The sequence below is a fragment of the Salvelinus fontinalis genome, chromosome 31 (genome assembly GCF_029448725.1).
Source record: "Salvelinus fontinalis isolate EN_2023a chromosome 31, ASM2944872v1, whole genome shotgun sequence".
In the NCBI taxonomy this organism is placed as follows: Eukaryota; Metazoa; Chordata; class Actinopteri; order Salmoniformes; family Salmonidae; genus Salvelinus; species Salvelinus fontinalis.
This window is the reverse complement of record NC_074695.1, coordinates 9,802,592-9,828,325: the sequence shown is the minus strand read 5'-3', so window position 1 is coordinate 9,828,325 and position 25,734 is coordinate 9,802,592. Positions and strand designations below refer to the sequence as shown.

The 25,734-nt window shown below is 44.6% G+C and overlaps 1 protein-coding gene across 6 annotated transcripts; it reads left to right on the top strand.

Annotated features, from left to right (window-relative positions):
• Positions 1 to 115: 115 nt before the first annotated feature.
• On the top strand, positions 116 to 25,734 carry LOC129829506 (nuclear transcription factor Y subunit alpha-like). Of its 6 annotated transcripts, none has more exons than XM_055891227.1 (10): positions 116 to 309; positions 6,788 to 6,898; positions 13,746 to 13,829; positions 14,311 to 14,457; positions 14,651 to 14,827; positions 15,955 to 16,108; positions 16,563 to 16,717; positions 18,113 to 18,286; positions 22,383 to 22,487; positions 24,345 to 25,734. In XM_055891227.1, the coding sequence occupies exons 2-10, from the start codon at positions 6,821 to 6,823 to the stop codon at positions 24,408 to 24,410; spliced, it is 1,140 nt and encodes a 379-aa protein (XP_055747202.1). In that variant the 5' UTR covers positions 116 to 309; positions 6,788 to 6,820; the 3' UTR covers positions 24,411 to 25,734. The 6 variants fall into 6 exon arrangements, with proteins under 6 accessions (XP_055747202.1, XP_055747199.1, XP_055747200.1 ...); XM_055891224.1 differs by having other exon boundaries at positions 16,545 to 16,717; XM_055891225.1 differs by having other exon boundaries at positions 13,746 to 13,832.

Below are 25,734 nucleotides of genomic sequence, written 5' to 3'. Positions count from 1 at the left end.
GGAGTGGGGTATAAAAATAAGTCTCTACTTGGTCGAAAATACCAGACAACAAACCATTATTTTCCTAAATGCATTGATATTGATGCATTTTTACTAATTTATGCAGTGGTAACGCTTGTTAGAGATTACATACTAAAATAAATACCGGGTGATAGATCGGCCTTTTTCGTCTATCTTCGTCTAAAAGATCACATGCATCTCTTCGACATCGCTGTTTCTTTTGCGCCATTTTGTCCGCTCACTTTGGTGATTGGGCTTTAGAACCCTGTACTGGAGCCAATCAGAAGGATACCGGACAGCGAAGACACGGTAAGAGAGGTCCGATTGAAGGCTATGCTAGTTGTCGGCACGGATTGGTTTGTCATTGACCAACCAAATTACTAACGCTACAAAATACAGGAATCGAATGTTAAATTACGAACTCTAATGATTTCAGTATGATGTTAGTAAAACTAATTCCTTGCTAGTCAACTTGCGCGACCGAGATAGAGTTGCACGATAAATGCAACGTTGGATTTGAATGAAGCCAATAAATAATGGTGTCGTTTTGTAAACAAAGCAAATGATATACGCAAATATGCATGCATTTCCAACATGCCTCCGCTCTGTATGTGAGACTTTCTACAGACTACCTTAGTTGTTTACTTGCTAGCTAGTAAACTATCCAGTTAGCTAACTAAGATCATATGTTCGCCTTTTATCAAGATATGTATACAGCTGTGTACAATACCTAGCGAAACGTTTTGCTACCAACAGTATCAAACAAAGACTGAATGTTTGGTAGGCTACATTAATTGTTAGCTAGCTAGAACAAAGACAAAACAAAACTCGGCGCAACAATATGCCCTTCAACAAATGTAGCTAGCTTTTGTATTGATTTGCTGCATGATGGTTGGTGTATGCAGGCCATTCTGCAGCATATGGTCGGCAGATGGCGATATTGAGTCGTTTCAGTTTGCTGTCTGAACGCATTGTATGCAGCCGGCAATACATTCGTATCTAAACCATTCTCAATTCAGGCTGCATAAGCTTCTATTTCCTCCTTGACTTTTATTTAATGTGACAAAATATGCATACTTTTCTTATGAAACACAAGTGGCTAAATGTTAATCCCGAATGTTTAGCCAATCAGGTTGCAGCAGTATTATTTTTTCCCCCACCTCTAACCGAATGCGGGAAATTATATAATTACTCTGTACATCATGTAAACTGAGTAATGTCCCACTACAGACAATTGTAGTGTTTAATGCAAGATGGACAAGTCTCTAACCAGAGATCGCATTGGTTTTGGGAGATAGCAAAATATTACCTTTTCATTCAAGACAGTTTCAGTTGTTTACTTGCTAGTTAGTAAACTATCCAGTTAGCTAACGAAGATCATATTTTGGCCTTTTCTCAAGCTAACTAACGTTAGCGGGTTACAGTACCTAGCGAAATGTTTTGCTAGCAACAGTATCAAACAAAGACTAAACGTTTCAGTTGATAATAAAACATATTTAGTTACTTTTTCCTCAACTTCTTTCTCTAATTTATTTCTCCAAGGGCTCCCGAGTGGCGCAGCGGTCTAAGGCAAGAGGTGTCACTACAGACCCTGGTTCGATTCCAGGCTATATCATGACCGGCTGTGATTGGGAGTCTTTAGGGCGGCACACAATTGTCCCAGCGTAGTTAGGTTTTGGCCGGGGTAGGTCGTCATTGTAAATAAGATATAGTTTTTATTAACTGACTTGCCTAGTTTGATTAAAAATAAAATAACTTTATAGCAAGTCAAGCTAGCTTGCAGAGATAAAAAAAAAGTGTCATTAATGTTACCATCACAATACACTTAGGGTGTATTCGTAAATTCGTCAGTTATTCTGCGCTCTGGCACACTCAGGCGAGAGTGCTCTGAAATCGCTGTAGATAGCCAGAGTGAATTTACAAACGCACCCTTAGAAGCAAGGCAACAGTCATGTAATATAATTGGCAACCAAAGTTTAACATTTAAAATAGTACTCACTTATAGGTATGGGTAATTGTTTACAATTTGCTAGCTATCCAATAAAACCATCACTGAAGACCACATATTTTCATATGCTTCTGTGGTTTAGCCTGAGTGCAAAGAACAGGAAACGATTAGACTGAAGACAAAGCAAAGTTAGCAAAAATGGATAGTATGCAGAGTCTGTCTCGCAATGGGGTTTTCAAGTTACCTTTTGTAGCAGGTTAGGAGAACGTAGGTAGCAGGTTAGGGTAATTAACCTCCTCCTCACCTGCCACATTAAAGTTAAAAGAGACGGGGTTCACCCTAACCGCAGGGGTTTCAGGATTATTTCCAGCAACATCAAACTGTTTTAGAGACTGACGGACAGGGCCTGGTAGTGCTCCAGTTCTCCCTGTCAGAATAAGCAACAGAGGACTTGGAAAGCGTTTCGACTCCTGTAGAAATGGCACTATGGTTATTGTGAGTAACCTAATTTAGCTTCCTCTAACTCCACCTTCTAGTGAGTTTATACAAACTGTCATTTCCTACCATTCTAAAAGATTGGAGACTGTCAGAAAATGTTCATTATTTGATTGTTATTCCATTGGTTACCTCGGCAGTGGCCCACACTCATTGAATGTGGCGCTTTTAAATGTTAGAGGAATCACAAAAAAAACCTTTCTTGTGAATGACCTCTTTTACTGAGCGCAAAGTGGATTGCATGTTTCTCACTGAAACATGGCTGTCATCCGACTAGTGCCGCTCTTATTGAAGCCTCCCCCTGGACTACAGCTTCCCCCTGGACTACAGCTTTTCATACTCTATCGGGAAACAGGTGTGGGGTGGCAGCCTCTATTATTATTATTAATGCTCTCAGCTGTAAGGACATTTTGTTTGGCAACTTTAGGTCTTTTGAGCATCATGCTATACTGTTTAAATGTCAGCCACCAGTGCTGGCTATAACCCTGTAGAGGCCAACAAAACACTGCCCCACTTTATTTACTGATTTCTCTGAACTAATGTCTGTTGTCCTTGAGAACTATGATACAAATCATTGTTTTGGGCGATTGTAATATTCATGTTGACAAAGGCCATTGAATTTATGAATCTTTTTTGCTCTATGGACTTTATCCAACATGTTACTGGGCTCAGCCATAACCACAGCCATAGTCTGGACCTGGTTATTACTAAGAGGCTTTCTACTGGGCCCAGCCATAACCACAACCACAACCATAGTCTGGACCTGGTTATTACCAAGAGGCTTTCTACTGGGCCCAGCCATAACCATAACCACAGCTATAGTCTGGACCTGGTTATTACCAAGGCTTTCTACTGGGCCCAGCCATAACCATAACCACAGCCATAGTCTGGACCTGGTTATTACCAAGAGGCTTTCTACTGACATATTCTCTATTGTTGATGTTATCTGATCAAAACTATATTTTTTTTACTGACTTGTTGCCCACAGCACAGGGTAATACTGAACGCATTATTAAGAAACGCTATCTTACCTCTGACGTTGATGCAGATTTTATTGTGTATGAACAATACACCACCACCTATTCCGCCTTCCTCATGTGATGATTTAGTTGATAACTTTAATAACAAATGAATGGCAACCACCGATGCCATAGCTCCAGTAAAGTTGAAAATGGACACATCCAAACCGAGAGCCCGTTGGATGTGGTGAGGAAACAAATACATTTAAAGGGAAATTATAGAGCGGAAGTGGAGAAAGTCAAAGTTGCAGGTCCATTGTGATATTCTGAGAGAGCAACTTGGCGTATATAACAAGGTGATTAGAAATGCCAGACGGGGTTACCCTGGCGTGATGTTTTCATAACCATGTAAATCTCTCTCGGACAAGGTGACTTTTATTCATATATTCGACTCTATTTACTCTCAGATTCAAAAATCCTAATTAGCATCAATGTAGGCATCATGCATAACTACAAATCCCAGCCAGCTCTTGCACGTCATCTCTAGCGGACACCTTTGCTAACAGTTATTTTGTCAATTTAAAACTTGCACAAGACAGTTCACAGAATTGTCCATTTATTCTTTACTACATGTAGCTAACATTATATAGTTAATCCAGAGATTTTTTTAAACCTTTGCCTCCATTCGGCAGTCTCGTCCAGATTATCATGGCATTTATAGTTCTTTGACAGCCACTTTTAGCACCTAATTTTGGAGGGGTAAATACAGGCAAATACACTGCTCAAAAAAATAAAGGGAACACTTAAACAACACAATGTAACTCCAAGTCAATCACACTTCTGTGAAATCAAACTGTCCACTTAGGAAGCAACACTGATTGACAATACATTTCACATGCTGTTGTGCAAATGGAATAGACAAAAGGTGGAAATTATAGGCAATTAGCAAGACACCCCCCAAAACAGGAGTGAATTTGCAGGTGGTGACCACAGACCACTTCTCAGTTCCTATGCTTCCTGGCTGATGTTTTGGTCACTTTTGAATGCTGGCGGTGCTCTCACTCTAGTGGTAGCATGAGACGGAGTCTACAACCCACACAAGTGGCTCAGGTAGTGCAGTTCATCCAGGATGGCACATCAATGCGAACTGTGGCAAAAAGGTTTGCTGTGTCTGTCAGCGTAGTGTCCAGAGCATGCAGGCGCTACCAGGAGACAGGCCAGTACATCAGGAGACGTGGAGGAGGCCGTAGGAGGGCAACAACCCAGCAGCAGGTCCGGTACCTCCGCCTTAGTGCAAGGAGGTGCACTGCCAGAGCCCTGCAAAATGACCTCCAGCAGGCCACAAATGTGCATGTGTCAGCATATGGTCTCACAAGGGGTCTGAGGATCTCATCTCGGTACCTAATGGCAGTCAGGCTACCTCTAGCGAGCCCATGGAGGGCTGTGCGGCCCCACAAAGAAATGCCACCCCACACCATGACTGACCCATCGCCAAACCGGTCATGCTGGAGGATGTTGCAGGCAGCAGAACGTTCTCCACGGCGTCTCCAGACTCTGTCACGTCTGTCACATGTGCTCATGTGCTCAGTGTGAACCTGCTTTCATCTGTGAAGAGCACAGGGCGCCAGTGGCGAATTTGCCAATCTTGGTGTTCTCTGGCAAATGCCAAACGTCCTGCATGGTGTTGGGCTGTAAGCACAACCCCCACCTGTGGACGTCGGGCCCTCATACCACCCTCATGGAGTCTGTTTTATGACCGTTTGAGCAGACACATGCACATTTGTGGACTGCTGGAGGTCATTTTGCAGGGCGCTGGCAGTGCACCTCCTTGCACTAAGGCGGAGGTACCGGTCCTGCTGCTGGGTTGTTGCCCTCCTACGGCCTCCTCCACGTCTCCTGATGTACTGGCCTGTCTCCTGGTAGCGCCTGCATGCTCTGGACACTACGCTGACAGACACAGCAAACCTTTTTGCCACAGTTCGCATTGATGTGCCATCCTGGATGAACTGCAATACCTGAGCCACTTGTGTGGGTTGTAGACTCCGTCTCATGCTACCACTAGAGTGAGAGCACCGCCAGCATTCAAAAGTGACCAAAACATCAGCCAGGAAGCATAGGAACTGAGAAGTGGTCTGTGGTCACCACCTGCAGAATCACTCCTGTTTTGGGGGGTGTCTTGCTAATTGCCTATAATTTCCACCTTTTGTCTATTCCATTTGCACAACAGCATGTGAAATGTATTGTCAATCAGTGTTGCTTCCTAAGTGGACAGTTTGATTTCACAGAAGTGTGATTGACTTGGAGTTACATTGTGTTGTTTAAGTGTTCCCTTTATTTTTTTGAGCAGTGTATTTTGATAAAAGTCACGTTGTGCTCGACAGATTTACATGGTTATCAAAACGTCACGTCAGGGTAAGCCTACACCAAACACAGGCCTTATTAAGTGTTTCTAAAATCCCCTATGGGGAAAAATGAATGGTGGGGGAAAAAACGATTGGAACCATTTCCCTGTTTGACCACTAGGTTTTATGTGTATTATGACTCATACTGTGGTAGTCTATACACAACATCTGGGGCTAACCCAAGATAGACCAGAGCCTCTAGTTTTCAATGGGAGCAAATGAAACAACATAGTGGGGAGAACAAGCAAGGAGGTGGGCAGAGCCAAGCACGAGCTAGCGAGATCCTTTTGGCACTTTCTAGCATTGTATGTGCATATTTCCATCAGGGAATGCCTACTCTGAAGTGCACGTGTGCAATAACTCAATTCGCCCTTGCACTCCTTTTAAACAATCCCATTTTTTAAACTTAAAAAAAAAACTTTGGTAAAGTCTACAAAACGTAGTCCACTTTTTCGCTACATATTTTAGTTTTGGAAACAGAAAACTGTATTGACATCAACATGTTTCATTGAGGAGAAAATTAGCTAAATGTCGACCCAAGTCCATCTCGCTCCATCTTCTCCCACTGCCGGCCACTGGGCTTCCCCTCATTCCCATATTTGGTAGTGAGTGGGAACGGCAACCGGATGCACATTTGATACTTTCCGGTGAAATATCTGGCTCATTGTTCTATCTATGCTAGCATGGTGATGGAAAATGGTGTTTCATTGCCACTAACTTTAGCGCAATTACATGCTACCTGTTCCCATAGACTTCCAGTCATTGAGCCAACAACTATCAATTTAAAAGCGCGTCTTGGCAGAAACATATATGACTAAATTACATTTTTTTTTGCAGCGGTGGCAACAATGAGGCCTCGGCTGCTAAATGAATATTGGGAAAACACTGTCATAGGCTATTATTGCTTTTGTGACCCTAACCTTGGTATTGACATCCCAACCAACCTGCTTCACATTTTATTGACAAAACTCTGTACTTAACAGGAAGTGAAAATAACAGGAAGTGACAAGCTGACCATGGAGTACACCACCGCCACCACCTCGACTGGGGAGCAGATAGTAGTGCAGACGTCTAATGGACAGATACAACAACAGGTGGGTAACTTTCTACTATGAGCTGCTGCTGGTTTGAATTCATGTTCAAACCTCTCAATCAGTTAGGCCTTAAAATCATATCTAGGTTTTTTTTTTCAAATTCATGAGTGATTTTTAACAATGTATATCTTGATCTTTTAAATAAAATTTGTTGTACAAATTTAAAAGGTCAAATACACTGCATTTCAAACAGTCCCCAATAATCGAATGAATTCGGAGCTGGTGAAAATTTATACCTTGGCTAAATATAAGCCTACCACAACCATAACACCCACTAATAATATAATAGTTTAACCTGCTTTTTGGCAATAATAACTGATCTGGCTTTCAAGTCGGTCTCTGAAAATGCCCTTTTTGTTCCAAATTTAACCAGAACCTTGTATAATGCATATTCACTAATAATGACCAACTTTGTGTAGCAGGTGTTCTAGAACATTAACACAGGTCTCATAAACAGTCTCTCAGGCAAAGGCTCAAGTGCTAGTGAGTAGCCAGCTAATCTTTATATTCCGACTTGGACCTGTTTGCTCGCTAACAAGGTGGAACAGTTGAATTATGAACACACTCTTCTGTCTGTCTCCCAACTGTTTGAACAGCATGCAAACAATTTTGAAGAGTTCAGACATAACATTTCAAACTCTATTTAAAAAATAAAATAAAAATACTTCTCTGTTGCAGTAAAATAATTATGTTGGACCAAACCTCAAATGCAAATAGTGAGTTGAAACCGTTCGTCAGAGAGCAAATGGTGATCTCTCATCTTTGGTGTGAGTGCTAGGGGGCGGGGCCTGATGTCAGGGGGAGGGGCTTGGTGTGTGTAAATAGGAAGGTGCACGATCACAGCACAGAAGGAGAGGAGACAAAAAAGACATGAGAACAAGCGGACACAAACACTCATAAAAAGGAAAATAAACAAAACTAGATTGTTGCGATACAGACATTTAGACTGAGAAGCAGCGTAGAACACTATGTGCAGTTTATTTTTACCTCAGCCTTAGTTCAAACACCGGCTCCATCGCCGCATAGAACTAAAAAATATGTCCCTTTCTCTTTGGAAGAGCGGGGATGGCGTGTCGTCTGAAACCACGCGCAGCGCCTTGTCAGACTTTTGAAGGTAGATAGTTCGGCAGCCTCTGGTGAGGGTGAAGCAGGCCTCTGTTTCATGCAGTGCGCCAGAGCAGTTCTTCCACTGTCAGGAGTAATTCATCTTATTTGTATACAAATAGAAAATGAATTTGGTTAAGATGGCGTCTCATGGAGACATAACATCACAGTGTCTAAACCCAGAGGAACACTTGCGAAACAGATCAAACAGACCAGGCTGGGGTTTGGGGTTTTTAGAAGTCAATGAGAGAAGTGAAAGATTCTTCCTTTTTAGTTGTTCATTTTCTCAACATCGAATGGCATAACCTAGATTGGATCCCATGTCTTAAGTAGTTGAACATGTTATTACTCCAACCTTGTGAAAGTGACAAACTGACAGGTTTGAATTTTCGTCAAACACAACTTTATATCGAAGGAGTGACTGAGTTGACGGCGCGCAGTTGGGCGGGAGACGGCGGTTAGACCCGACGATGTGTTTCTACACATGCGCTTTGCTAGCCAACATCGCCATGACATCGCCTACAAGTGTGATCAGGGAATTCCATTAGGCTAAAACTCCTTCTCCATCTTCATACTGTACTGTTTAAAAAAAATGTTTTATTTATTTTTATTTTACCTTTTATTTAACCAGGTAGGCTAGTTGAGAACAAGTTCTCATTTGAAACTGCGATCTGGCTAAGATAAAGCAAAGCAGTTCGACACATACAACAACACAGTTACAGATGTAATAAACAAACATACAGTCAATAATACAATAGAACAATCTATATGCAGCTTGTGCAAATGAGGTAGGATAAGAGAGGGAAGGCAATAAATAAGCCATGGTGGTGAAGGAATTTCAATATAGCAATTAAACACTGGAATGGTAGGATGTGCAGAAGATGAATGTGCAAGTAGAGATACTGGGGTGCAAAGGAGCAAGATAAATAAATACAGTATGGGGATGAGGTAGATTGGATGGGCTATTTACAGATGAGCAATATATAGGTGCGGTGATCTGTGACCTGCTCTGACAGCTGGTGCTTAAAGCTAGTGAGAGAGGTAAGAGTCTCCAGCTTCAGAGATTTTTGCAGTTCGTTCCAGTCATTGGCAGCAGAGAACTGGAAGGAGAGGTGGCCAAAGGAGGAATTGGCTTTGGGGGTGACCAGTGAGATTTACCTGCTGGAGCGCGTGCTACGGGTGGGTGCTGCTATGGTGATCAGTGAGCTGAGATAAGGTGGGGCTTTACCTAGCAGAGACTTGTAGATCACCTGGAGCCAGTGGGTTTGGCGACGAGTATGAAGCGAGGGCCAGCCAACGAGAGCATACAGGTTGCAGTGGTGGGTAGTATATGGGACTTTGGTGACAAAACGGATGGCACTGTGATAGACTGCATCCAATTTGCTGAGTAGGGTGTTGGAGGCTGTTGGTGTTGGAGGCTGTTTTGTAAATGACATCGCTGAAGTCGAGTATCGGTAGGATGGTCAGTTTTACGATGGTATGTTTGGCAGCATGAGTGAAGGATGCTTTGTTGCGAAATAGGAAGCTGACTCTAGATTTCATTTTGGATTGGAGATGTTTAATGTGAGTCTGGAAGGAGAGTTTACGGTCTAACCAGACACCTAGGTATTTGTAGTTGTCCACATATTCTAAGTCAGAACCGTCCAGAGTAGTGATACGGGCGGGCATGTGCGGGCAGCGATCCGTTGAAGAGCATGCATTTAGTTTTACTTGCATTTAAGAGCAGTTGGAGGCCACGGAAGGAGAGTTGTATGGCATTGAAGCTCATTCGGAGGTTAGTTAACACAGTGTCCAAAGAAGGGCCAGAGGTATACAGAATGGTGTTGTCTGCGTAGAGGTGGATCAGGGAATCGCAAGCAGCAAGAGCGACATCGTTGATGTATACAGAGAAAAGAGTTGGCCCGAGAATTGAACCCTGTGGTACCCCCATAGAGACTGCCAGAGGTCCGGACAACAGGCCCTCCGATTTAACACACTGAGCTCTATCAGAGAAGTAGTTGGTGGACCAGGCAAGGCAATCATTTGAGAAGCCAAGGCTATTGAGTCTGCCGATAAGAATGTGGTGATTGACAGAGTCGAAAGCCTTAGCCAGGTCGATAAATACAGCTGCACAGTATTGTCTCTTATCGATGGCGGTTATGATATCGTTTAGGACCTTGAGCGTGGCTGAGGTGCACCCATGACCAGCTCTGAAACCAGATTGCATAGTGGAGAAGGTGCGGTGAGATTCGAAATGGTTGGTAATCTGTTTAACTTGGCTTTCAAAGACAGGCAGGGTAGAATATGATGACTGCGGCAGCTTTCAAATCTATGGTAATCTCAGACGATACGAAAGAGAGGTTGAACAGGCTAGTAAAAGGGGTTGCACAATTTTGGCAGATAATTTTAGAAAGAGAGGGTCCAGATTTTGCAGCTATTTGGGTGAAGAAGTGGTGGAGGTTTGGGCGAGTTGCTGGGGGGAGCGCAGGGCTGTTGACTGGGGTAGGGGTAGCCAGGTGGAAAGCTTGGCCAGCTGTAGAAAAATGCTTCTTGAAATTCTCATGGATTTATCGGTGGTAACAGTGTTTCCTAGCCAGTGCAGTGGGCAGTTGAGAGGAGGTGCTCTTATTCTCCATGGACTTTACAGTGCCCAGAACTTTTTTGAGTTTGTGCTACAAGATGCAAATTTCTGTTTGAAAAAGCTAGCCTTAGCTTTCCTAACTGCCTGTGTATATTTGTTCCTAACTTCCCTGAAAGTTGCATATCTCGGGGGCTGTTCGATGCTAATGCAGAACGCCACAGGATGTTTTTGTGCTGGTCAAGGGCAGTCAGGTCTGGAGAGAACCAAGGACTATCTTTTCCTGGTTCTACATTTTTTGTTTGGGGCATGCTTATTTAAGATGATGAGGAAGGCACTTTTAAAGAATAACCAGGCATCCTCTACTGACGGAATGAGGTCAATATCCTTCCAAGATACCCGGGCCAGGTCGATTAGAAAGGCCTGCTCGCTGAAGTGTTTTAGGGAGCGTTTGACAGTGATGAGGGGTGATTGTTTGACCGCAGACCCATTATGGATGCAGGCAGTGATCGCTGAGATCTTGGTTGAAAACAGCAGAGGTGTATTTGGAGGGCAAGTTGGATAGGATGATATCTATGAGGGTGCCCGTGTTTATGGATTTGGGGTTGTACCTGGTGGGTTCATTGATAATTTGTGTGAGATTGAGGGCATCAAGCTTAGATTGTAGGATGGCCGGGGTGTTAAGCATGTCACAGTTTAGATCACCTAGCAGCACGAGCTCTGAAGATAGATGGGGGGCAATCAATTCACATATGGTGTCCAGGGCACAGCTGGGGGCAGAAGGTGGTCTGTAACATGTGCAGTTTGATCTACTCCAGGAACTGACGTTGCAGGCTAGCTCTACTCCAGGGAGTGACGTTGCAGGCTAGCTCTACTCCAGGAACTGACGTTGCAGGGTAGCTCCGTGCTGCATGCTCTCTTTGAGTTACTCAAGTTGAAGGCTGACCAGGGTACTGCAGGCTGCCATTAGCAACTAAATTATATTTTACAATTTACATTTTTATTAAATAATTGGTTCAAATACACTATATATACGAAGGTATGTGGACACCCCTTCAAATTAGTGGATTCGGCTATTTTAGCAACACCCATTGCTGACAGGTGTATAAAATCGAGCACACAGCCATGCAATCTCCATAGACACACATTGGCAGTAGAATGGCCTTACTGAAGAGCTCAGTGACTTTCAACGTGGCCCCGTCATAGGATGCCACCTTTCCAACAAGTCAGTTCATCAGGTTTCTGCCCTGCTAGAGTGGCCCCGGTCAACTGTATGTGCTGTTATTGTGAAGTGGAAATGTCTAGGAGCAACAACGGCTCAGCCGCTAAGTGGTAGGCCACATAAGCTCACAGAATGGGATCGCCGATTGCTGAAGCGCATAACACGTAAAAATCGTCTGTCCTCGGTTGCAACACTCACTACCGAGTTCCAAACTGCCTCTAGAAGCAACGTCAGCCCAATAACTGTTTGTCGGAAGCTTCATGTAGTGGGTTTCCGTGGCCGTGCAGTCGCACACAAGCCTAAGATCACCATGCGCAATGCCAAGCGTCAGCTGGAGTGGTGTAAAGCTCGCCGACATTAAACTCTGGAGCAGTGGAAATGCGTTCTCTGGAATGATGAATTACGCTTCACCATCTGGTAGTCCGATGGAAGAATCTGGGTTTGGCGGAGGCCAGGAGAACGCTACCTGCCCCAATGCATAGTGTCAACTGTAAGGTTTGATGGAGCAGGAATAATAGGTCCCTTAGTTCAGGTGCAGGGAATCTTAACGCTACAGCATACACTGACATTCTAGACGATTCTGTGCTTCCAACTTTATGGCAACAGTTTGGAGAAGGCCCTCTCCTGTTTCAGCATGACAATGCCCCTGTGCACAAAGCAAGGTCCATACAGAAATTGTTTGTTGAGATCGGTGTGGAATAACTTGACTGGCCTGCACAGAGCCCTGACCTCGACTCCATCGAACACCTTTAGGACGAATTGGAACACCATCTGCAAGCCGGGCCGAATTGCGCAAAAATCGCACAACACCTCACTAATGCTCTTGTGGCTGAATGGAAGCAGGTCCCCGCAGTAGTGTTCAACATCTAGTGGAACGCCTTCCCAGAAGAGTGGAGGCTGTTATAGCAGCAATGTTCCAACATCTAGTGGAACGCCTTCCCAGAAGAGTGGAGGCTGTTATAGCAGCAATGTTCCAACATCTAGTGGAACACCTTCCCAGAAGAGTGGAGGCTGTTATAGCAGCGAAGGGGGGGACCAACTCCATATTAATGCCCATGATTTTGGAATGAGATGTTCGAGGAACAGGTCTCCACATACTTTTGGTCACGTAGTGTACATACCTCGAATGTATGAGAAGCAATTATTGGTACTGTGATCTAAAACTTTTTTTTTCTAAGATTCGTCGCCATTTCCTGGTTGTTCAAATTCTAGTAGTTTGCCTAATTTCAGTTTGACACAACAAGCATGTATAGTGTAGAGATTCATTGTACTATCTAAACAGCTGAGAAATCTTTTCCATAACCAAAAATATTGTATTTTTAGCTGTTTGACGCTGGTGTACCAAACCGAAAGTAAAAGATGCAAAAAAAAAACGTAACTTTTAAGAACGGGAAGCATAGAAATATCTCACATAGAACAGATCTACCGCTTCTTGCGCTTGCTTTCAACGAGAATGACAGATCTATAAAACACATTTTCTACGTGAATTTGGTCGGGTCACCCAAGAATTTTACATATATTTAAGTATTTTTATGCTAAATGTTTTCAAAGGCCCTTTTTTCATCTATTTGACTAGAAATCAAAGACTTTGCTTATTTCTCATTTTTACGATGGAAAATGGTTTTAAAAAATGAATATATGCCTTAATAAAAATCTAAATATCTTAGTGTTCATTTGACACCCAATTTGGTGAATTTCACATGTAATTGCTCATGGGACATTTTACATGGAAATGCAATTATACTGCTTATATTATCAAACAATTGTTATACCTCTCTGGGACGAGGCGTCTATTGTCACACCTCTCTGGGACCTCTGGGACGAGGCGTCTCTTGTTATGCAGAATCACTGATATCAACATCACCTTGCTTCCCCAAATATATCTACTAGTGATGTGATTAAGATTAGGGATTCTGCTCCTCGCCTTGCTCAAAGTGATCCAACGTATGCTGCCTTGTCTGCAGACTCAGGGCACAGTGACGGCAGTGCAGCTGCAGACCGAGGCGGCTGTAATGACGGCCTCTGGCCAGCAGGTGCAGACACTCCAGGTAGTGGTGTGACCGCCGGCCTGACTGTCACTCAGTTTCACAGTGTACTGCATGACCCTCTTCCATCCACCCATCTCAGTGCACTGAGCACCGCTAGCATGCTATTAGGCTATCGCTGTTCTGAACTGCAATGTAACTCCTTTTTAATGGAGGTATCAACATTTTGAAACAATAGTTCGGCCATCTTGTTGTCCATCGTATTTGACTTTGTTTTCCGCATAGTGTCAACTCAAAGAGCTGGCTCCATTCCAAGTGTGTGTGTGTGTGTGTGTATTTATCATTTTATTTCCTAAAAGCAGGAATGCTTTGTCAGAAATGTCAATTCATACGCCTGAATGATATGCATGGCATTCTATGGAACTCTGGCTGTGCCATGAAACGGTTATTTTATATGAAGCTATACATTGGATGATTTCTATTGACAAATTAACAACCAAATGAAGCAATGAACTTAACCCCTCCCCCCCCCACACACACACAGGTCCAGGGTCAGCCCCTGATGGTGCAGGTGAGCGGAGGGCAGTTGATCACGTCGTCAGGGCAACCCATCATGGTGCAGGCTATGGGTGGGGGACAAGGACAGACCATCATGCAGGTGCCTGTGTCTGGAGGACAGGGACTACAACAGGTGAGGAATGGGAGGAAGAAGAAAAACCATACAGAAATATATTTACTAGAATCCATTCAATGAGGATGCAGTCAAATTGCAGTGGTCTTAAGGGCTTTTCCCATTCTAGTAATCGTATTTCTTTGAGCCAGATTCAGGAGTTGGAATGATATTACGAACACAAAGCTATCATCTGATCATGTTTCACTGTCAGATCCAGCTACAGGGTGGTCAGCAGATCCAGCTACAGAACGGCCAGACGATCCATCTAGGGGGTCAGCAGATCCAGCTGCAGAACGGCCAGATGTTACAGCTAGGAGGACAGCAGGGTCAACCACAACAGATCATCATCCAACAGCCACAACAAGCCATCACAGCCGGACAGAACCAGGTATATACACACACAGGCGCATGCACACACTCTCTCTCACACACACGCACACACACACACACACACGCACACACACACACACACACGCACACACGCACACTCTCCCACACACACAGGCACATGCACACACTCTCCCACACACACAGGCACATGCACACACTCTCTCACACACACACACACACACACAGGCACATGCACACACTCTCTCACACAGGCGCATGTGCACACTCTCCCACACACACACCGGCGCATGTATACACACACACAAGCACACACAATTAGTTCAACTTCCACGTGATGAACTACACACCTCTTATTACGCACATTTGAGATATGAGTAAGACCTGTGAGTGTGTAAACTCTGGTGTGTGTGTTCCTGGATGTAGGGTCAGGAGTGGCCCCGTACGGTGTGATCCTGTATGTAGGGTCAGGAGTGGCCCCGGACTGTGTGTTCCTGTATGTAGGGTCAGGAGTGGCCCCGTACGGTGTGATCCTGTATGTAGGGTCAGGAGTGACCCCGGACTGTGTGGCTGCTCCGACCCAACTTTGCTATTTTGTAAAAAAAAAAAATTATTTTTATTTTTTACTTTATTTTCACAAATGTATCCACTATCATTACTTATAACCGACAAGAACGTTTTGAAGAACACAGATCAGGCAGTTACTTACCTCCAAATCCGGCTTCAATCTCGACTTCGACTCATCTGCCCTCGGGCTCTTTCTGTAACTCCTTCTCAATTGAGGGGTTATTTATACGGATTCTTCTGGATTTTTGACAATGAAGCTCACTATCTACTTGCCCAGAAGGAAGTTCGAGGTCGTTTTGTGAGCCAATGCTGACTAGCGTTACCCATAGACTTAGTCATTGCGCTATCTGCTAGCATAGACTTACAGTCATTATGCTAACGCTAGTTGGCAACTGCGCTAGTTAACAACTCCCTTCAAACTGCACGCAGATGTAAAAATTTGGGGTTAAGGCCCTGTTCTTGTACATCAAGTTGTCTCACGCTACAGAAACAGGAGATGGGCTCCTACTCCTATGAGCCGTTCCAGTTGGCACAAGCCAAGGCTGATGCTACTTACTTTACCTGTAGTCATATATGACCCAGTCCGGTGTGTTCCTACAGGGCCAGCAGGTCCAGTTGCAGCAGGGCCAGCAGGTCCAGTTGCAGCAGGGCCAGCAGATCCAGTTGCAGCAGGGCCAGCAGCTGGCGCAGACAGCTGACGGCCATACCATCGTCTACCAGCCAGTCAACGCAGACGGCACTGTCCTCCAACAGGGTTTGTTTACATTACACACACAGACACACACATACACACACACACACACTGATATGCATGGCCACACGCATGCCTACACACACACACACACACACACACACACACACACACACTGATATGCATGGCCACACGCATGCCTACACACACACACACACACACACACACACACACACACTTTATTTACTTTACACATTTCACAATAATTTCGCTGCCCCTGTGATAACATCTGCAAATCTATGTACGCGACCAATACATTTACACAGACACGAACGTGTGCAACACACACACACACACACACACTCGCACTTCCAGTAGTATACGTTCTGTACATTCTCAAAAGCTGTTAGTTATATGCCGTCACGTACCTTCTGGTGCCGCGAGTGGAGTGGAATGTCAATCTGATGACTATAGTAATGGTGATGGTGGTGGTGATAAGGAGGCTTTTTCTCCCCAGGAATGATCACCATCCCAGCAGGCAGCCTGGCGGGGGCCCAGATGGTACAGACGGGGGGCGCCAACACCACCACTACCAACAGTGGACAGCAGGGCACTGTGACCGTCACCCTGCCGGTCTCTGGCAACATGATGAACACCGGTGCCATGGTCATGGTAAGCCCTCCAGATACACCCACACATTACCTAGATCACTGAGGGGGTTGGAGCACCGGGTCTGTTATTACAGAACCTGTAGTGTGTTATTACCTGGTTATTACAGAACCTGTAGTGTGTCATTACCTGGTTATTACAGAGCCTGTAGTGTGTTATTACCTGGTTATTACAGAACCTGTAGTGTGTCATTACCTGGTTATCACAGAGCCTGTAGTGTGTCATTACCTGGTTATTACAGAGCCTGTAGTGTGTCATTACCTGGTTATTACAGAGCCTGTAGTGTGTTATTACAGAGCCTGTAGTGTGTCATTACCTGGTTATTACAGAGCCTGTAGTGTGTCATTACCTGGTTATTACAGAGCCTGTAGTGTGTCATTACCTGGTTATTACAGAGCCTGTAGTGTGTCATTACCTGGTTATTACAGAGCCTGTAGTGTGTCATTACCTGGTTATTACAGAGCCTGTAGTGTGTCATTACCTGGTTATTACAGAGCCTGTAGTGTGTCATTACCTGGTTATTACAGAGCCTGTAGTGTGTCATTACCTGGTTATTACAGAGCCTGTAGTGTGTCATTACCTGGTTATTACAGAGCCTGTAGTGTGTCATTACCTGGTTATTACAGAGCCTGTAGTGTGTCATTACCTGGTTATTACAGAGCCTGTAGTGTGTCATTACCTGGTTATTACAGAGCCTGTAGTGTGTCATTACCTGGTTATTACAGAGCCCGTAGTGTGTCATTTCCTGGTTATTAGAGCCCAAACTGAATCCGCACACACATAATTCTTACCTAGACTCAGTAAGGTATTGGGCAGTGAATTAGATATTACACAATCTCTATGGTATGGGGTGTTTTATTGGAAAGAATGGTCTCTGTCAGGCACATGCCATGTGTGTGTTTGTCCCTCCCTGCTAGATGATGCCATGTGTGTGTTTGTCTCTCCCTGCTAGATGATGCCATGTGTGTGTTTGTCCCTCCCTGCTAGATGATGCCATGTGTGTGTTTGTCCCTCCCTGCTAGATGATGCCATGTGTGTGTTTGTCTCTCCCTGCTAGATGATGCCATGTGTGTATTTGTCTCTCCCTGCTAGATGATGCCATGTGTGTGTTTGTCCCTCCCTGCTAGATGATGCCATGTGTGTGTGTTTGTCCCTCCCTGCTAGATGATGCCATGTGTGTGTGTTTGTCTCTCCCTGCTAGATGATGCCATGTGTGTGTTTGTCTCTCCCTGCTAGATGATGCCATGTGTGTGTGTTTGTCTCTCCCCGCTAGATGATGCCATGTGTGTGTTTGTCTCTCCCTGCTAGATGATGCCATGTGTGTGTGTTTGTCTCTCCCCGCTAGATGATGCCTAGCGGAGGTGCGGTTCCTCTAACTAGTTTGTCTCTCCCTGCTAGATGATGCCCAGCGGAGGTGCGGTGCCTGGTATGCAGCGTATCCCTCTACCTGGGGCTGAGATGCTAGAGGAGGAACCTCTGTACGTCAACGCTAAACAGTACCATCGCATCCTGAAGAGAAGACAGGCCCGCGCCAAGCTGGAGGCAGAGGGCAAGATCCCCAAAGAGAGGAGGGTGAGTAGCCTGGGTTAGGGTTAGTGTGTGATGACAGGCCCGATCCAAGCTGGAGGCAGAGGGCAAGATCCCCAAAGATAGGATGGTGAGTGGCCTGGGTTAGGGTTAGTGTGTGATGACAGGCCTGAGCCAAGCTGGAGAGGAGGGCGAGTAGCCTGGGTTAGGGTTAGTGTGTGATGACAGGCCTGAGCCAAGCTGGAGAGGAGGGTGAGTAGCCATAACTAGCTAGCCATTTCACATCGGTTACTAGGCAACAGGATATATAATAAACAGTAGCAGCAGCGTATGTGATGAGTCAAGAGCTATTGCTAAAATTATCAATGAAGATAGTCCAGGTGGCTATTGATTAGCTATTTAGCGGTCTCTTGACTTGGGGGTAGAAGTTCAGCGTCCTGTTGGTTCCAGACTCTGTGCATCGGTACCTCTTGCATTGCGTTAGCAGAGAGAACGGTCTATTACTTGGGTGACTGCAGTATTTGGCAATTATTTTTTGGGGGGGGGGGGCCTTCCTCTGACACCGCCTGGTATAGAGGTTCTGGATGGCAGGGACCTTGGCCCCAGTGATGTACTGGGCCGTACGCACTACCCTCTGTTGCGCCCTGCGGTCAGATGCCAAGCAGTTGACATACCAAGCAGTGATGCAGCCAGTCAAGATGCTTTCAATGGTGCAGTTGTAGACATTTTTGAGGAGCTGAGGGTCCATGCCAAATCTTTTCAGCCTCCTGAGAGGTAAAAGGTGTTGTCGTGCCCTCTTCGAGACTGTGTTGGTGTATGTGGACCATGATAATTCCTTCTGATGACTTAAGGCAACGCCGACGACGAAGAAGAGGAAGGAAAACTGGACTCCAAGCTAGGCTGAAAGACGGGCTACACGGCCTCGTCTTCCTAATACTCTGATGGCTAATGTCCAATCACTGGAACTCTGAGCAAGGCTATAAACGCAAAGGGACATCAGGGAAGGGAATGTCGTTATTTTTACTGAGACGTAGCTTACGGAAAACACACTCGACTCTGCTATTCAACCAGACGTCTTCTCCGTATTTCGAATGCCTCGAACGGTGGCTTCTGGTAAGAGTCGGTCGGTCTGGGAATGTTTCCTCATAAACAATTCCTAGCGTACCGAAGTTGAAAACATTGCGAGATGCTGTTCACCCGTCCTGGAGTTTCTGATACTAAAATGGCGACCCCACTATATGCAGAGGGTTTTTCTTTATTTTGACTATTTTCTACATTGTAGAATAATAGTGAAGATATCAATACTATGAAATAGCACATATGGAATCATGTAGTAACCAAAAAAGTGCTGAACAAATCAAAATATATTTGAGATTCTTCAAAGTAGACACCCTTTGCCTTGATGAAGGCTTTGCACACTCTGAAGAAATTTGACATGCCGCCCCAGGTCCTCTCCAAATACTATCCCAGCACCATCGAGAGTGTCTTGACTGGTCGCATCATGGCCTGGTAAGGGAATGGTGCTCCATCCACTACCGCAAGGCCCTCCAGCGGGTGGTAAAGACGGCCCAATACATCACTGGGACCGTGCTTCCACCCCATCCAGGACATCTCCTCGGAAACGGTTCATAAGGAAGGTACGCAGCATCATCACAGACCCCACACACTCCAACCGTGAGCTGTTCTCTCCCTTCCCGTTGGGCAGATGGTATCAGAGCATGAGGTCTGATACCAACAGGCTCAGACTGGACAGACTGGACTGACCAACTGCTCTGATTCTCTGCACCTTAGCAAACATCACAACTGCTGCTTCCAGACCCTTACTATACTGCTCAATTTATACACTTGCCCCACCATCCCCCTTTCCCAATACACGTGTAAATATTTTGTTCTATAAATTGTGCCTTCCTGTATTATACTGATGCTACAATGTTTATTATATTCTACTGAGACATTTACTTTATGTTCCTGTTCTTATCTTTCATTATTTCTTATTGTTGTTGCATTGTTCTATAAGGAACCTATAAGTAAGCATTTCATTGGACGATGTATACCGTACATACGACTAATAAAAACTAGAAACTAGTGAAGAGGACAGAGGAACGTGAAGCTCTTGACCCGCTCCACTACAGCCCTGTCGATGGGGGCAACCCGGCCCTCCGTTTCCTGTAGTCCACGATCGGTTCCTTTTGTCTTGATCGTGTTGAGGTACAGGTTGTTGTCATTGTGGTGCCAGGACAACAACAAGTCACTGACCTCCTCCCTATAGGCTGTCTCACCGTCATCGGTGATCAGGCCAACCACGTCGTGCCTTCAGTAAACTTAATGATGGTGTTGGAGTCGTGCGCGGCCAAGCAGTCGTGGTTGAACAGGGAGGGCAATAAAGGCGTCCGCGTGCTTCCCAGCCGAAACTGTTCGTTAGAGTTTATCCATATTTTGTGACGTTTTTGTTCGTTTTGGACTTTGGCGGGGGCACACCAAAACAATTCTAGAGGTGAGACAAAGTTCGGAGCCGAATTCTACGCTCCTTCGTCGGTGATTGGCAGGGATTCTTCAGTAAAGTCTTTGTTGTCATTCAATGAGAGACAACTTGCTTTCATGCACAACTTTTTTTTTTTTTATTGTTGAGAAATACTGCACTCAACATCTTAGTTAGATGTAAAATTGCGAGGCTAAGCTCTCCTCGGCAAAAATCCCAAAATTAATGACAACTCAATAAATCTATTTAGATAATTTCTGACTTTGAGGACGTGTATACTGGCTACAGCTTCTCAAAACACTACTATTGCTTATACAAGCGAAGGTCTTTTAAGGAAGTATGCGAGCACACTCGTTCAGTTCGTTCGGCTAGCCGAGTTTGGCAAGGCACCAGCCAACTGAAGGATGACGAAGCCTTAAAACACACACCACTGAGGGGCCCCCGTGTTGCGGGTCAGTGTGGCGGATGTGTTTTTATTTTTATTTTATTTAACTGACTTGCCTAGTTAAATAAAGGTAAAAACAAATTCTTATTTTCAATGACAGCCTAGGAACAGTGGGTTAACTGCCTGTTCAGGGGCAGAACGACAAATTTGTACCTTGCCAGCTCGGGGATCAGAACTTGCAACCTTTCGGTTATTAGTCCAACACTCTAACCAGTAGGCTACCCTGCCGCCCCGTTGTTGCCTACCCTCACCACCTGGGGGCAGCCTGTCAGGAAGTCCAGGATCCAGTTGCAGAGGGGGGTGTTCATTCCCAGGGTCCTGAGCTTAGTGATGAGCTTGGAGGGCACTATGTTGTTGAACGCTGAGCTGTAGGCAAAGAACAGCATTCTCACATAGGTGTTTATTTTGTCCAGGTGGGAAAGGGCAGTGTGGAGTGCAATAGAGATTGCATCATCTGTGGTCGGGCGGTATGTGAATTAGATTGGACCCAGGATTTCTGGGATGATGGTGTTGATGTGAGCCCTGACCAGCCTTTCAAAGCATTTCATAGCTACAGTTGAGTGCTATGGGGCGATAGTCATTTAGACAGGTTACCTTGGCTTTCTTGGACACAGGGACTATGGAGCTCTGCTTGAAACATGTAGGTTTTACAGACTGGGTCAGGGAGAGGTTGAAAATGTCTGAAGACATTTGCCAGCTGATCAAATCATGCTATTAAGTAAGCGTCCTGGTAATTTGTCTGGCTCCACGGCGTTTTGAATGTATTTTTTAATTTTGTGAACACATTTTTATTTAATTTTGCCTTGTGAATGTTAACCTGTTTAAGGTCTTACTCACATCGGCTATGGAAAGCGAGATCAGACAGTCGTCCAGAACAACTAGTGCTCTCATTCACAGTTCAGTGTTGCTTGCCTTGAAGTAAGAAGGAATTTACCTGGTCTGGTAGGCTCGTGTCACTGGGCAGCTTGCAGCAGGGTTTCTCTTTGCCCTGCCACATCTGACAAGCGTCAGCTGACGTAGTAGGGTTAGCGTTAGGCTATGACAGTGCCAAGCTAGAGGCTGAGAGAAAGACCCCCCAAAGAGAAGGATGAGTCAGAATGGTCTCACGCTTTTCTGAAGGGCTTTCACTATGAAGTATGGGAATTGATTATGTTCTTCTGATGCTTGACTGAAAGAACAGTGTTAGTGACTAACGTTTGTCTGTCTCTGTTTTGCAGAAATACCTGCACGAGTCCCGTCACCGTCACGCCATGCAGCGCAAGAGGGGAGACGGAGGACGCTTCTTCTCTCCCAAGGAGAGGGAGGAGATGGCCCTGGCCCTGGTAAGAGAGCTGGTGAGGGGGAACCACAACCAAATATTCAGGAGGGGGATGAGTTGAGGTCCTACTGGCTATCTCAATCTGCTTCCTCACTATAACCGCCATTATACAATTAAAAGAATCCTTACTAGTGCCAGTCTTTTCAGGTTTTATAAAAAATACACATAGATGATAATAATAATAATAATAATAGCTTTTAGAATGGGAAATGCTGTAATGTACAGTGCATTCTGAAAGTATTCAGACCCCTTGACCCACGTTTTGTTACATTACAGCCTTATTCTAAAATTAATTAATTAGTTTTTTTTCCCCCTCATCAATCCACACACAATACATTTTTGCAAATTAAAAATAAATAATAATAATGAAATATCACATTTTACATAAGTATTCATACCCTTTACTCAGTACTTTGTTGAAGCACCTTTGGCAGCGATTACAGCCTCGAGTCGTCTTGGGTATGATGCTACAAGCTTGACACACCTGTATTTAGGGAGTTTCTCCCATTGTTCTCTGCAGATCCTCTCAATTTCTGTCAGGTTGGATGGGGAGCATCACTGCACAGCAATTTTCAGGTCTCTCCAGAGATGTTCGATCGGGTTCAAGTACGGGTTCTGGCTGGGCCATTCAAGGACATACAGAGACTTGCCCTGAAGCCACTCCTGCATTGTCTTGGCTGTGTGCTTAGGGTCGTTGTCCTGTTGAAAGGTGAACCTTTACCCGAGTCTGAGGTCCTGAGTGCTCTGGAGCAGGTTTTCATCAATGATCTCTCTACTTTTCTCCGTTCATCTTTCCCTCGATCCTGACTCGTCTACCAGTTCCTGCCACTGAAAAACATCCCCACAGCATGATGCTGCCACCACCATGCTTCACCGTAGGGATGATGCCAGGTTTCCTCTAGATGTGACGCTTGGCACTCAGGCCAAAGAGTTAAATCTTGGCTTCATCAGACCAGAGAATCGTGTTTCTTATGGTCTGAGAGTCTTCAGGTGCCTGTTGGCAAACTCCAAGCGGGATGTCATGTGCCTTTTTACTGAGTAGTGGCTTTCGTCTGGCCACTCTACCATAAAGGCCTGATTGGTGTAGTGCTGCAGAGATGGTTGTCCTTCTAGAAGGTTCCCCCATCTCCACAGAGGAACTCTGGAGCTCTGTCAGTGACCATCAGGTTTTTGGGCACCTCCCTGACCAAGGCCCTTCTCCCCCGATTGCTCAGTTTGGCCGGGTGGCCAGCTATAGGAAGAGTCTTGGTGGTTCCAAACTTCTTCCAATTAAGAGCGATAGAGGCCACTGTGTTCTTGGGGACCTTCAATGCTGCAGAACTTTTTTGGTACCCTTCCCCAGATCTGTGCCTCGACACAATCCTGTCTCGGAGCTCAACAGACAATTCCTTCGACCTCATAACTTGGTATTTGCTCTGACATACACTGTCAACTGCGGGATCTTGTATAGACAGGTGTGTGCCTTCCCAAATCATGTCCAATCAATTGAATTTACCACAGGTGTACTCCAAATTGTAGAAACATCTCAAGGATGATCAATGGAAACAGGATGCACCTGAGTTTAATTTCGAGTCTCATAGCAAAGTCTTGAATAATTATGTAAATAAGGTATTTGTTTTTTATTTTTAATATATTTGCTAAAATTTCTGAAAGCCTGTTTTCGCTTTGTCATTATGGGGTGTTGTGTGTACATTCATTGCTATTTAATCCATGTTAGAATAAGGCTGTAACGTAACAAAATGTGGAAAAAAGTCAAGGGGTCTGAATACTTTCCGAAGGCACTGTACATGATGTTATAGAATGTACATGTTTAGGTTGACTGGTACCTTCCTCTCTCTCTCTCTCGCCTTCTCTTCCTCAGCAACAGGCAGAGCTGGCCGCCCAGGCAGGAGAAGACGATGTAGCCCAGATGGTCCGAGTTTCTTAACACCTACAACCCCCGACCACCCCTCCGTCAGCCAGTAGAGGCCCTCTGAGCCCCCCCACCCAGCTAGCCAGCACCCAGCTACACCTCTCATCTCCTAAGAATAATAATAATAATTTATTTGATTGATATAGCACTTCTCCAGACACTCCAAAGTGCTTTACAATGTAAGGAGGAAACTCATCCAAGACCTCACCACAAATATGTAGTTCCTATCCAGATGATGCAATGGCAGACATTTTGCCCCAGAAAGAAAGCATAAACCTGTATTCTCCCACCACCTCTTGCCCCTATACATCAACAATCTGATATCCCTGTGACTGGGGTCCTCCATGATGGGCCACTAGGAATTAACTTTAACCCTTGACCTCCCAGCTCCCTGGTCTTCCAGACCTGTCTCTGACTGGCTGCAGTGCCTGAGGTATTCGGACACACAGCAAGTAAAGATGTGAAAGGTAAGATTTACTGGGACTATAGTGCTCGGTCCTGGAAACCAAGACAACGATGAGATGTTTCACCTGCATAATACCCTGGTCAATGACTTCATGTTTGCCGAAGAAGTCATAACTGATGGTAGTTAGTTGCAGAATACATGTTTGTTTGGTCGTAAAAGCAGCAAAAATAATTTTGGTGGGTTTCACAAATGCAAAAAAAACTGTTTACAAATTCAGCTGAAAAAGAGTCAAAAAGATGGTACAAAATGATGGTACACTTATTTTTGCCCTGTGTGTGTCTTTTTGTTGAAACATGCACCATAGAAGCCCAGCCTTGGTCCATAAGAATTGTCAAATATTGTCTCCAATATGAAAATGAATATTAGTTAGAATGTTTTTTGTAAGCACTTCTCAGCAGGGTCCAATTTCAAAATGTTCTCATAGAGAATTAATAGAGGAAAATTGTAATTTCAGTTTACTTCCTGAATTGAAATGGAATTGACCCCAAGTCTTGCTTTTCAGACGTCTTTTCAATTTCCAGTACCCAGTTATTGTCTGTACAGGGAATGTATTTTATACAACTTTTTTTTCTTTGTAGCGAAATAGACGACACATTTATGTTGCCACGGCGTCTGAATGACATTTACATTACATTTAAGTCATTTAGCAGACGCTCTTATCCAGAGCGACTTACAAATTGGTGCATTCACCTTATGATATCCAGTGGAACAACCACTTTACATGACCCGTGTACTTTGCCTGTTCTACTTTAGGGCGTCTTTTTTAAATATTTGAAGTGTACATTTTATATTCTTCTGAAGCAGTCCTTTTTTTGTGGTTGACAACATTGTTTCACTGAGCTCATCTGTTCAATAAATTGTATTGTATAGTTC